Here is a 12,862-nt window from a genome sequence, read left to right as displayed (position 1 = left end):
CTGTGCAGAAGATCTAGGTGCTGCTGTAGGCCCTCCTTGGTTGGGGACAGAAGCACCAGATCATCAGCAAACAGCAAACAGTAGACATTTGACTTCAGATTCTAGTAGGATGAGGCTGGATGCTGCAGACTGTTCTAGTGCCCTCGCCAATTCGTTGATATATATGTTGAACAGGGTGGGGCTTAAGCTGCATCCCTGTCTCACCCCCCGGCCCTGTGGAAAGAAATTTGTGTTTTTTTTAATCAATCAATAGTCTATGGGGTACCACAGGGTTCACTTCTCGGGCCGACTCTTTTCTCGGCCCGAGTATATATCAATGATGTCGCTCTTGCTGCGGCTGATTCCCTGATCCACCTCTACGCAGACGACACCATTCTGTATACATCTGGCCCTTTGGACACTGTGTTAACTAACCTACAAACGAGCTTCAATTCCATACAACACTCCTTCTGTGGCCTCCAACTTCTCTTAAACGCTAGCAAAACCAAATGCATGCTTTTCAACCGTTCGCTGCCCGCACCCGCCCGCCCGACTAGCATCACTAGCCTGGACGGTTCTGACCTAGAATACGTGGACAACTACAAATACCTAGGTGTCTGGCTAGACTGTAAACTCTCCTTCCAGACTCATATCAAACATCTCCAATCCAAAATCAAATCTAGAATCGGCTTTCTATTTCGCAACAAAGCCTCCTTCACTCATGCCGCCAAACTTACCCTCGTAAAACTGACTATCCTACCGATCCTCGACTTCGGCGATGTCATCTACAAAATAGCTTCCAATACTCTACTCAGCAAATTGGATGTAGTAGTCTATCACAGTGCCATCCGTTTTGTTAACAAAGAGCCTTATACCACCCACCACTGCAACCTGTATGCTCTAGTCGGCTGGCCCTCGCTACATATTCGTCGCCAGACCCACTGGCTCCAGGTCATGCTTAAGTCTATGCTAGGTAAAGCTCCGCCTTATCTCAGCTCACTGGTGACCATAACAACACCCACCCGTAGCACGCGCTCCAGCAGGTATATCTCACTGGTCATCCCCAAAGCCAATAACTATTTTTGCCGCCTTTCCTTCCAGTTCTCTGCTGCCAGTGACTGGAACGAATTGCAAAAATCGCTGAAGCTGGAGACTTACATTTCCCTCACTAACTTTAAACATCAGCTATCTGAGCAGCTAACCAGCTGTACATAGTCCATCTGTAAATAGCCCACCCAATCTACCTACCTCATCCCCATATTGTTTTTATTTACTTTGCTGCTCTTTTGCACACCAGTATCACTACTTACACACCATCATCTGCTCATCATCATCTGCTCATCTATCACTCTGTCACACCCTGGCCTTAGTTATCTTTGTTTTCATTATTATTTTAGTTAGGTCAGGGTGTGACATGGTGTAGTATGTGTTTTTGTATTGTCTAGGGTGTTGTATGGTTTAGGGGGTTAAGTAGAGTAGATGGTTTAGTGTTCAGTGTAGGTGTCTAGGAAAGTCTATGGTTGCCTGAATTGGTTCTCAATTAGTGACAGCTGGTTATTGTTGTCTCTGATTGGGAGCCATATTTAAGGCAGCCATAGGCTTTAGCTGGTTGTGGGTAATTGTCTATGTGTAGTGTTTGTGTCAGCACTATTTATATGTATAGCTTCACGGTCGTCAGTTTGTTATTTTGTTTGTTTGTGTATAGTTGTTCGTTTCTTGGTTTTTCTCTTCTTTAATAAAGAGGATGTATTTTGCACACGCTGCGCCTTGGTCCAATCTCTCTCAAGAAGACGATCGTGACACACTCCAGTGTTAATCTGCTAAATTGTAATTACTTTGCTACTATGGCCTATTTATTGCCTTACCTCCTCATGCCATTTGCACACACTATATATAGACTTTCTTTTTTTGCTATTGTGTTATTGACTGTACGCTTGTTTTTTCCATGTGTAACTCTGTTGTTTGTGTCGCACTGCTTTGCTTTATCTTGGCCAGGTCGCAGTTGTAAATGAGAACTTGTTCTCAACTAGCTTACCTGGTTAAATAAAGGTGAAATAAAATAAAAAATAAAAATGTTTAACACACACTTGTTGTTTGTGTACATGGATTTTATAATGTTGTATGTTTTTCCCCAAACACCACTTTCCATCAATTTGTATAGCAGGCCCTCATGCCAAATTGTGTCAAAAGCTTTTCTGAAATCAACAAAGCATGGGAAGACTTTGCCTTTGCCTTTGTTTTTGGTTGGTTTGTTTGTCAATTAGGGTGTGCAGGGTGAATGTGTGGTCTGTCGTAAGGTAATTTGCTAAAAAGCCAATTTGACATTTGCTCAGTACATTGTTTTCGCTGAGAAAATGGATGAGTCTGCTGTTAATGATAACGCAGAGGATTTTCCCAAGGTTGCTGTTGACACATATCCCATGGTAGTTATTGGGGTCAAAATTGTCTTCACTTTTGTGGATTGGGGTAATCAGTCCTTGGTTTCAAATATTGGGGAATATGCCAGACGAGGATGATGTTAGAGTTTAAGTATAGCCAATTGGAATTTGTGGTCTGTATATTATATCATTTAATTTAGGATACCATCAACACCACAGGCCTTTTTGGGTTGGAGGGTTTGTGTTTTTGTCCTTTAGTTCATTCAATGTAGTTGGAGAATCCAGTGGGTTCTGGTAGTCTAATAGTTGATTCTAAGATTTATTTGATCATGTATATGTTTTTTCTCTTTGTTCCTTGTTATAGAGCCAAAATGATTGGAGAAGTGGTTTATCCATACATCTCTGTTTTGGATAGATAACTCTTCATGTTGTTTGTTTAGAGTTTTCCAATTTTCCCAGAAGTGGTTAGATTCTATGCATTCTTCGATTACATTGAGCTGATATCTGACATGCTGTTCCTTCTTTTTCCGTAGTGTATTTCTGTATTGTATTAGTGATTCACCATTTTCTGGGTCTCTATGTTTTTGGTTGGATAAGTTTCTCAATTTCTTTCTTAGGTTTTTGCAATCTTCATCTAACCATTTGTCATTGTTGTTAATTTACTTAGGTTGTCTGCTTGACATTTTTAGATTTGATAGGGAAGCTGAGAGGTCAAATATACTGTTTAGATTTCTAATGCCAAGTTTACACCTTCATTATTACAGTGAAACATTTTGTCCAGGAAATTGTCTAGAAGGGATTGAATTTGCTGTTGATTAATTGTTTTTTGGTAGATTTCCACACTACTTTCCTTCCATCTATATAATTTCTAAATATTATTCACTTCCTTTGGCTTTGATGCCTCATGATTGAGTATTGCGGATACTAGGATAGGATAAAGTAATCCTCCTAACCCCCCCCTCCCCCTTAAAAGAGTTAGATGCACTATTGTAAAGTGGTTGTTCCACTGGATATCATAAGGTGAATGCACCAATTTGTAAGTCGCTCTGGATAAGAGCGTCTGCTAAATGACTTAAATGTAAATGTAATAGAGATAGATAGAGGACTCAAATCAAATGTTATTTTTCACATGCGCCGAATACAACAGGTGTAGTAGACCTTACCGTGAAATGCTTACTTACAAGCCCCTAACCAACAATGAAGTTAAGAAAATATTTACTAAATAAACTAAAGTAAAAAATTAAATACAAATAAAATAAGTAACACAATAAAATAACAATAATGAGGCTATATACAGGGGGTATCGGTACCGAGTCAATGTGCAGGGGTACAGATTAGTCGGGGTCATTTGTACATGTAGATAGGACTCATCTTTGTAGCTGTGCCAATATAGTGTATGTGACAGCATTGGCAGCGCCATTGAAGCTATCAATTTTAAAGTAGTCAATTTTGTTCTTCATGATTGGCTGATCCCTTCTGATGACCCGGTTGGACATGACTCCAACATGATCACTAGGAGGGATCAGCCAATGAAGTCGGATGTCCCACCCAGTTGTCTACATTATGGTGGAAGCCCTCAATAGCGCTCGCCAACTTGTCATCCTAAAACTCGTAAAATGAATGGTGAAAGAATAGAATTTTGGAATAAACGCAGAAAATAAGGTCTGAGGTGAACATGCTTAGGAAATCTTATAAATTATGTTCTATGAGATAATAGCAGTTATGAATTATGAAGCCTTTATATACTTCATGTGTTTAAAAAATATATAATAAATTCTTCCAAGTTCACAAAAAGTGACGTTAGCTGATGAAGATGATCTCATAGAACAAAAAGTATAGGATCTCCTATGCCTGTGTTAGTTACAGACCTTATTTTTGGCGTTTATCCCCCCAAAATCCAAAAACCCAATTAGTGCCTACAAAAAGACGCCATTACTATTTATCTCTATTGCGTTTCCCATGCTAATTTGGCCTTTTGGCCACTAGAGGCCTCTATCATTGTCTATGGCGCCATCAAAGGCTTTCATCATCACTATCTTTCCTTTGTGGTACCTCAAACTGTTTTGATTACCACCTGAGAAACTTTTATTAGTTAATTTTACTCCTGGCTGAGAGTTTGTCTGGACAGTGTCTTAAAACATCATCCTAATACCTACTCTGAGCTGGAAGTCTTTTTTGTCTTAAAACAGGTTTTAACAGGATTCCAACAGGACCTTTTCTGAGATGCTTTGTGGATATGGGCCAAATTGTTGTAATGTCTCACCTCATTGTTTGGTCATAATAAAGCTTCCCTCAACAAAGTACTCTGAGATCTACTTTAGTGCAGGGCTCTCCAACCCTGCTAACATCCTGTAGGTTTTCGTGCCCAAACACATGCAGTGTGATAAATGTAAATTATTCGGTAATGTGTCAAGTATATGTAGACGGGAGTAGTATTATATGCCAGCTGAGTGTAAATGCTGCAATTGTGGTGGTGAACATGCACTTGAATTTCTGAAGTGTCCTGTCAGGTGAAGCAGAGGGAGGTGGCAAGAATAAGGGCTGTCCAGAATGTCACCTATCCAGAGGTGTTGACATGAGTGGAAGAAAGGAGTGAAGATGAATAAGTAATGGTAGTAGGAGTAGAGCCAAAAGATTATATTAATTGTCAACGTTGCATGTTAAGAAGGTGGACGTTTATTACTTTGGTTGTCAACTGCACAGTGCAAACGTAATGGAAATATGAGAAAATAGGCATCATTTTGTGCGGCTGAGCATTTTTTAAAAACATTTTGTGGATTTTTCTGCAGAGGCATTACAAGGAATCCCGTCGATGAATGCTCCGTCCTCACAGGCACCTGAGTATGTGTAGGGAATGCACAATAATGTTTTGTGCTGCTGCCATGTGTTGCTACCATGTTGTTGTCATGTTGTGTTGCTACCATGGTGTGTTGTCATGTGTTGCTGCCATGCTATGTTGTTGTCTTAGGTCTCTCTTTATGTAGTGTTGTGTTGTCTCTCTTTATGTTGTGTTGTCTCTCTTTATGTAGTGTTGTCTCTCTCGTCATGATGTGTGTTTTTTCCTAATTCTTAATCCAAGCCTCCGTCCCCGCAGGAGGCCTTTTGCCTTTTTATAGGCCGCCATTGTAAATAAGAATTTGTTCTTTAATAACTGACTTGCCCACTTAAATAAAGGGATGTGACTGAAGGAGTGGGATGGTTGTTATATACCCTCTACAGTAGGTGGCGGCAATACACCAATAGTTGTAATCTGCCATAAACTTTAAAGAAGGAGAAGAAGAAGAAGAAGCGTGACGTAGAGATCACATGACCCCAATCTCGCGGTTTTTGAAGATTTTTCGTTGGACGGGTAGCAATTTAAGACATGGCCGAGGAACAGGGACGGAAGTGGGACCGATGCCTAGCTGATAGCGCTGTAAAGTTAGGTAAATATCTATATTTTGAAAAATGCATCTATTGAGAAATGTATTCCGAACAGCGTACAACCTAAAACAGGGCAGTGTAAACCGAGGACTAGGCGCATGATCTTAGCAAGGCCACCTGTCATCGCATGGTGTGGGCCGTATAACGTTACCCGGTGAGGTCAATTGCCATTTCAAACCAAAAGCTCATTAACATAGCTATATTTTTTTGGCTGATTGATTTGTTGTAGAAATTATATTATAGGCTATTGTGTTGCAGAAGCGGACACAAACATTTGCGTTCGCAGGTCCTCTGTTTTTTATTATTCTGTGTCAAGTCCTTGAAACACTCAGATCTCGTGCCCTTCACGCCCTAATTTAAGCCTTTGATACAATGTTTCAATGACAGTAACTGTTAATGCTATAACTGATACAATGTCATGCAGTAAAATGTTACCAGAATCCCTAACTGTTGCAATGCAGGTCACAGGGAACTAACTGGTGTGTATTCATTACACAGATTCTGTTAAATCGTTTTGTCTGTTGCAAAACGATTAGGAACAGATAACTTTTCCCATTTTGAGTAAAATGTTTGCTGCAAAAACGAGAACTTCTATTTGACAAATTCAGGTAGATCTCTCCCCATTTCGTTCCGTTTGCTCTGTTTGCTTCCGTTTCGTTTTTAAATGGTGTCTCTTGCAAGACGTAATAAATACACCCCTGATAGAGGGTCTTGGATGTGTGTCTGTTATTGCCCCTAGCCACCGTCCATTCTCATCACGAACTTCACTCTACTGTGCCACTGATGCACGTACCAAGCAACATCCATAGACCTCTTGGCAACATTCCACATGGCTTATGTTGTGCTGCTGACAGGATACCTATAGCTCATCAATGCATCTGTTAACAATTTCATCCCATCATTCACCCTGGCCTAGTCTTGTCTCATCCTCTTTCATGTCAGAGAGAGACCTTCTCTATTAGGCACAGTATTGGCTATGGACAGACAGCGTTGTTGCGTATTGCCTTGATTAAAAAAATACGAAATACTGAGACTTGCATATGACATTGAGTCAAAGGTTAATATGATTAAACAAACTATACAGTAATGATGCAACTGAACTGTATGCTCCTTATCAAGCCCATCTAGAGCTTCTTCAATCAGAACATAACCAGTGTTATTGGAATACCCACATTACTATGAGTACATAAATCAAGCTTTAATTATGTTCTATGTAGTTATGTCATTTACATTGACATTTTGATCATTTAGCAGACACTCTTATCCAGAGCGACTTACAGTAGTGCTCGGTACATTTTATACTTTTTCATTCTGGCCCCCCGTGGGAATCCAACCCCCAACCCTGACAATGCAAGCGCCATGCTCTACCAACTGAGCCACATGGACCCCTGTCATGTCTATCATGTGCTGATATATGATGTCTAATGAGGATTAATAAACTTACAGTTAATGTAAATTGTTACTATACTTTACAGAAAGGTCAGTGCAGACAGTATAGTTGCACTAGCCTTATCCCTGGCCTATTGTCTAAACGTTACTTTACTATTACAGTTGCTGGATCGTGTTGGGGATAAAACATTTTAAACCTGTGGGAATAAAACATTTTAATTATGCATGTGGAGTGTGAAGGTAGTCCAATATCCATAAAATAATAATGTCCAAGAACATGTCACACATTCTGATGATATTAAGGCACCCTTTCCAAACACAATATCTGGGGAAATTAGAGGCCATTTAAGTAGTGTTTTTCCTCAGAGGGGTTTTAATTCTCATCCTTTGTAACCAAGGTATTTAGCCATGGTCTTGGAATGTCAGCTAGTTTTGGAGCAACTAGCCATGAGAACTTCCTAATTTCCAGGTTTTAGATTTTGATCACACTGTGTGGCTAGAGATTCATAACTGTAAATCTGTTGCAGATCTGGCTTCATATTTGGCCAACTCCACTGCATTTCGGCAACTATCACAGGAAGGGGGAGGAGCGGGAGGAGGAGAAATGGAGAGTTTAAGAGAGGGAGTGGGGTTAAAGAGACAAAAGCTGAGTCTGTAAATCTTAAAGCTTGGACTGGAAAGGGGGGGTGAAGAGGAGCATGATTTTATGTTTGTCAGCAGCAATAAAGATGTGGGATGTCGTTTTTGTGGTCTTGTTTGACATGTGTAAATTGTGTAATCCTAGCGGAGGGAGCAGCGTCTGAGTGCTCTGGCAACGGCGCATCGTCATGCTGCATAGCTCTCTGAATCCAATTAAGAAGTGGAGGGGCCCAAACTGTTGTTTTTATGTGTTTCTGTGATGGCTGGCCCAGAGCTGGGCGGGGCGCGGCCCACAGCGAGGTGAAGCTAAGAACACAAACACATTCCTCCTCCTCAAGCTCCCCCTCTGGTCCACACTTACTTGGTCTGTCTGTGTGGTGTCTGATCAGTTTGTCTGTCCACCTCCTAGTCATGGAGATCACATCAACCCACCTGGACCCTCAGCTTGACCAGACTGGACCCTCACTCTCCCTTACTTACACATCCCAGATCTCTAGATCACACTGCCAGTCCTCTATCCCCCCTATCTCTCCTCCCTCTTTGTGTCTGTCCTTCACAGCACTAGCTACTCCTACCCCCAGGCATCTCCTCTCCCTTTCCACTCCATTTCCATTTTTTTCTTTCCAATTAAGTTCATTTTCACATGCGTTACCTCGTCTTCTCCCGCTTTCTCTCTCTAATGATCCATGTCTGGCTGACAGGTGCTGTTAACTTCTTACGACTGAGATCGGCTGAGATCTCGTTAAAGGGATTGACTTGACAACAGCCAGTGAAAGTGCAGGGCGCCAAATTCAAACAACAGAAATCTCATAATAAAGATTCCTCAAACATACGTATTTTACACCATTTTAAAGATAAACTTGTTGTTAATCCCACCACAGTGTCCGATTTCAAAAAGGCTTTACGACAAAAGCACACCATCTGATTATGTTAGGTCAGTACCTAGTCACAGAATTTTTTGTCCAGCCAAAGAGGAGTCACAAAAAGCAGAAATAGAGATAAAATGAATCACTAACCTTTGATCTTCATCAGATGACACTCATAGGACTATATGTTACACAATACATGTATGTTTTGTTCGATAAAGTTCATATTTATATCCAAAAATCTTAGTTTACATTGGCGCGTTATGTTCAGTAATGTTTTGCCTCCAAAACATCCGGTGATTTTGCAGAGAGCCACATCAATTCACAGAAATACTCTTAATAAACATTGCTAAAAGATACAAGTGTTATACATGGAACTTTAGATGAACTTCTCCTTAATGCAACCGCTGTGTCAGATTTCAGACAAACTTTACGGAAAAAGCACACCATGCAATAATCTGAGTACGGCGCTCAGACACAAAAACAAGCCATACAGGTACCCGCCATGTTGTGGAGTCAACAGAAGTCAGAAATAGCATTATAAATCTTCACTTACCTTTGATCTTCATCAGAATGCACTCCCAGAAATCCCAGTTCCACAATAAATGTTTGTTTTGTTCGATAAAGTCCATAATTTATGTCCAAATACCTTTTTGTTCGCGCCTTTAGTTAAAAAATCAAATTTCATGACGTGCAGGCCAGACAAAGTCAAATAATTCCATTACAGTTCGTAGAAACATGTCAAACGATGTATAGAATCAATCTTTAGTATGTTTTTAACATAGATCTTCAATAATATTTCAACCGGAGAATTCCTTTGTCTTTAGAAACGAAAAGGAACACAGCTACCTCTCACGGGCGCGCGCCTGAGTGAGCTCATGGCACTCTGCCAGACACCTGGTTGAAACAGCTCTCATTCCCTTATCCTTCACAGTAGAAACAAGGTTCTAAAGACTGTTGACATCTAGTGGAAGCCTTAGGAAGTGCAATATGACCCCATAGACACTGTATATTGGATAGGAAAACCGACAAACCTCAGATTTCCCACTTCCTGGTTGGATTCTTTCTCAGGTTTTTGCCTGCCATATGAGTTCTGTTATACTCACAGACATCATTCAAACAGTTTTAGAAACTTCAGAGTGTTTTCTATCCAAATATACTAATAATATGCATATCTTAGCTTCTGGGCCTGAGTAGCAGGCAGTTTACTCTGGGCACCTTATTCATCCAAGCTACTCAATACTGCCCCCAGCCATAAGAAGTTAACCAACTCTGGGGTTAGAGGCCATGTTGCCCCCCCTCAACTCGTTAGAGAAGTTTTAATTCGGAGCACACCAGGGAATTCCGTACCTGTGTGTGTGTGCATCACCCCAATACGTAATCATAGGGTGTGCTGCTGAGTTGGTTTTTGTCTGTTCCTCTTGAAGTTTATACATCTCTCTTTCTCTCTCCCTCGCTGTAGCCACCGGCCTTGGTGTGGGGATTGTGTTTTCAGTTCTCTTCTTCAAACGTGAGTATTGCCTCAGACAGCAGAGAACAGTCATAGTAATTTGTGCTTTTTAATAAACTGACCATGTGTTGATCTTTGTGGGAGTTATGGTTTGTTTATTAAAGTGAATTGTCCGTCCCATCTTCAGGGCGCACATGGCCAGTGGTGTTTGGCTCGGGTGTGGGGCTAGGCATGGGCTACTCCAACTGCCAGCAGGACTTCAGGTCACCTTACCTGCTCCATGGCCACATGGTGAAGGTGAGCAAATCACACACGCCATGACCAAGGTCGATGCCATTAAGTTTGAAACAGTGTCCCATCTTTTGTCCTCAACAATAATTGCACATAATACAATTACTGTTCTTTTTGTCTTTCAGGAACAGTAGAAGACTGATGAGAGTTGGCTGATGTAGAAGTTGCTGTCTCGTCCTTATTATTTTGGACGGAACTCTGTCTCCCTGCCACCCAATGTAATTACTGTGTGAGTCTCAGGGCAGTCGATATGTATATATTTAATAAAACAGTAATGAAGAATTTGACAGAAATATCCTAAGTTACTTTTGTCATCTGTGTCAATAAAGTATTTGAGTGCTCACAAATAACATCTGTATTTTGAAATGACTTTGGCAAGCTTGGTGTGGGAGGGAGAGAGCGGGGGGGAATTTAAGTATTTTGTGTGTTAATGAGTAGGAGAGTTAAACTCCTGCTGTTTTGGAATGGGAGCCAGCTTCAGCACCTGCAGCCCTCAAGGAAAGAGGGGAAGCAGGGGAAAAAATATATCTAAAGAAAATTAAGCCATGGATGATGGAGGGGGGGTGGTCATGGATTTTGGCTCTGATGTGCAGCATTACAACTAATTAGCACTATCATTAATATCGGGGTGCAACTTTCATTGGGGATGGGGGAACATGTCCCCCCCTGTTTTACCATTGGAATGTGATACAAAACGAGGCAACGATGTGCTTTAGGACCATACGGACGCCTCCGAGCGGTCGGGTAGGCTTTTTTGAGTGTATCTGGCTGAAAAAATAATAATTATGTCCCCCCCCACACTTCTAAAACCAAAGTTGCGCCCCTGAATAGTATCTATTGTGCATTGCTACCATCTAGCACTACCACGAATAGTTTCAGTGGAGAAACTGTAGGACATGTTACCAATGTTGCGCTGGCAAGAAGGGCGAAATACATTGTTCCAGGTGAAAGTCTTATCTGCAACGCCATGCAGTCTGACCTCATATGGGAGTGTTTGGGACGCTGGCAATGGCAGAGAACCTGTGTGTGTGTACGTGCATGTGTGTGTTGGCAGTGATTGTGTAGGTGGTGCTGCATGGAGAAGGATCATGCTAGCTTGTGTGTCTTTTGTGAGCAATCTTCTATACCTGTGTGTTCATTGGCAGCACTGTGTCTAAGTGTGTTTTGTGAGTGTGTTTGTCCAGCCCCCTGGAGCAGCAGAATTTGTGGAATGTTCTAGAATGTCAGTGCTGGACTGAAGCTCAGCTCTTATTACTAACAGGTGAGTACTGCACCGTGCACGTCTGAAAACACGCACACACACACATTGTTCCACACACACACAGAGCGAGAAACACGTTCACACTTTCACTTCAAGGCACTTATTCAAACACACATTCATACACGTGTACAACCTCACATGCTCCCTCATGAGCTTAAACTATACACATTACATACAGCACACATACAGATATGCCCAGGCATACATATACAATCTCAAACACACTGTATTTATACCACATAATCAATTTAAAAATCACATTCACGTGTATCTCTCTCCATAATAGATACAATACGTTCTTCAACAGTCGTGTGTGTGTGTATATAAACATTATTTCACACAGACACTCTTACACACACATGCATGTAAACACTCACGCATGCATTCTGCAAAGCATTCGGCAAAAAGTAAGGAGTATATGTTGACATTTTTTATTTAACTAGGCAAGTCAGTTAAGAATAAAGTCTTATTTACAATGACGGCCTCCTGCGGGGACGGGGGATTAAAGAAAATAGAACAAAACACACATCACGACGAGAGACAACACTACATAAAGAGAGACCTAAGATGCCAACACACCATGGTAGCAACACCACATGACAACATGGTAGCAACACAACATGGTACAAACATTATCTCAAAAAAAGGTTCCTCTATTTCACTTATTGTCTTCAAGTGAAGCGCAAAACACTGGTACGGGTGCTTGTGGATACAATCCAACCTGCACACCTGTGGAGGGAAGAGGGGGGTAGATTTCTAGGACATAATAGTGTACCTGTCTGTGCCTGTCTGCCAGATTCTCCAGAAGACAGTCATAATCACTAATAACCTTGCCACTAATCAGAAAACACAGCTGGTTCAGATATCATACACATGTCAGCATCATAATTACAACCATTTTCCATCAGATGTGGTCTGTTCTGCTGCCAGAAGAGGGAGGTCAGAGAGGTGCCAGTCCAGCATGCAGAGTTTATTTGAGGATAACAGAGTACCGTCATGGTAGGATGAGGGACTGCAGTGGCCATTGAGCAAATTTCTGTTAGAAATTATCATGGAGAAGCAACATTCCTCCATTATGCAAAAATAACACCTGGAAGTCTGGGACACTGACTGACTGCTGAAGTGGTGCACAGCTCATGAGGCACTAAAGAGCTACAGCGTCTGCTGGTTTTCATTACTTTCTGGC

The 12,862-nt window shown here is 41.3% G+C and overlaps 1 protein-coding gene across 1 annotated transcript; it reads left to right on the top strand.

The window, feature by feature from the left end:
• Nucleotides 1-5,590: 5,590 nt before the first annotated feature.
• LOC139535780 (MICOS complex subunit Mic10-like) lies at nucleotides 5,591-10,765 on the top strand. Its single transcript, XM_071335567.1, has 4 exons — nucleotides 5,591-5,782; nucleotides 10,137-10,184; nucleotides 10,312-10,421; nucleotides 10,541-10,765. Exons 1-4 carry the CDS (start codon nucleotides 5,722-5,724, stop codon nucleotides 10,547-10,549), a joined length of 228 nt encoding a protein of 75 aa, XP_071191668.1. The 5' UTR covers nucleotides 5,591-5,721; the 3' UTR covers nucleotides 10,550-10,765.
• The last annotated feature ends 2,097 nt before the right edge of the window (nucleotides 10,766-12,862 follow it).

The sequence above is a fragment of the Salvelinus alpinus genome, chromosome 12, assembly GCF_045679555.1.
Source record: "Salvelinus alpinus chromosome 12, SLU_Salpinus.1, whole genome shotgun sequence".
Lineage (NCBI taxonomy): Eukaryota > Metazoa > Chordata > Actinopteri > Salmoniformes > Salmonidae > Salvelinus > Salvelinus alpinus.
This window is presented reverse-complemented; position numbering and strand designations above follow the sequence as displayed.

Excerpts from the sequence above, each read along its gene's own strand:
- LOC139535780 (XM_071335567.1), top strand. The coding sequence starts at position 5,722 with ATGGCCGAGGAACAGGGACGGAAGTGGGACCGATGCCTAGCTGATAGC. Across the intron at positions 5,783-10,136 it reads TGATAGCGCTGTAAAGTTAG|CCACCGGCCTTGGTGTGGGG; the intron begins GTAAATATCTAT and ends CCCTCGCTGTAG. Across the intron at positions 10,185-10,311 it reads TTCAGTTCTCTTCTTCAAAC|GGCGCACATGGCCAGTGGTG; the intron begins GTGAGTATTGCC and ends TCCCATCTTCAG.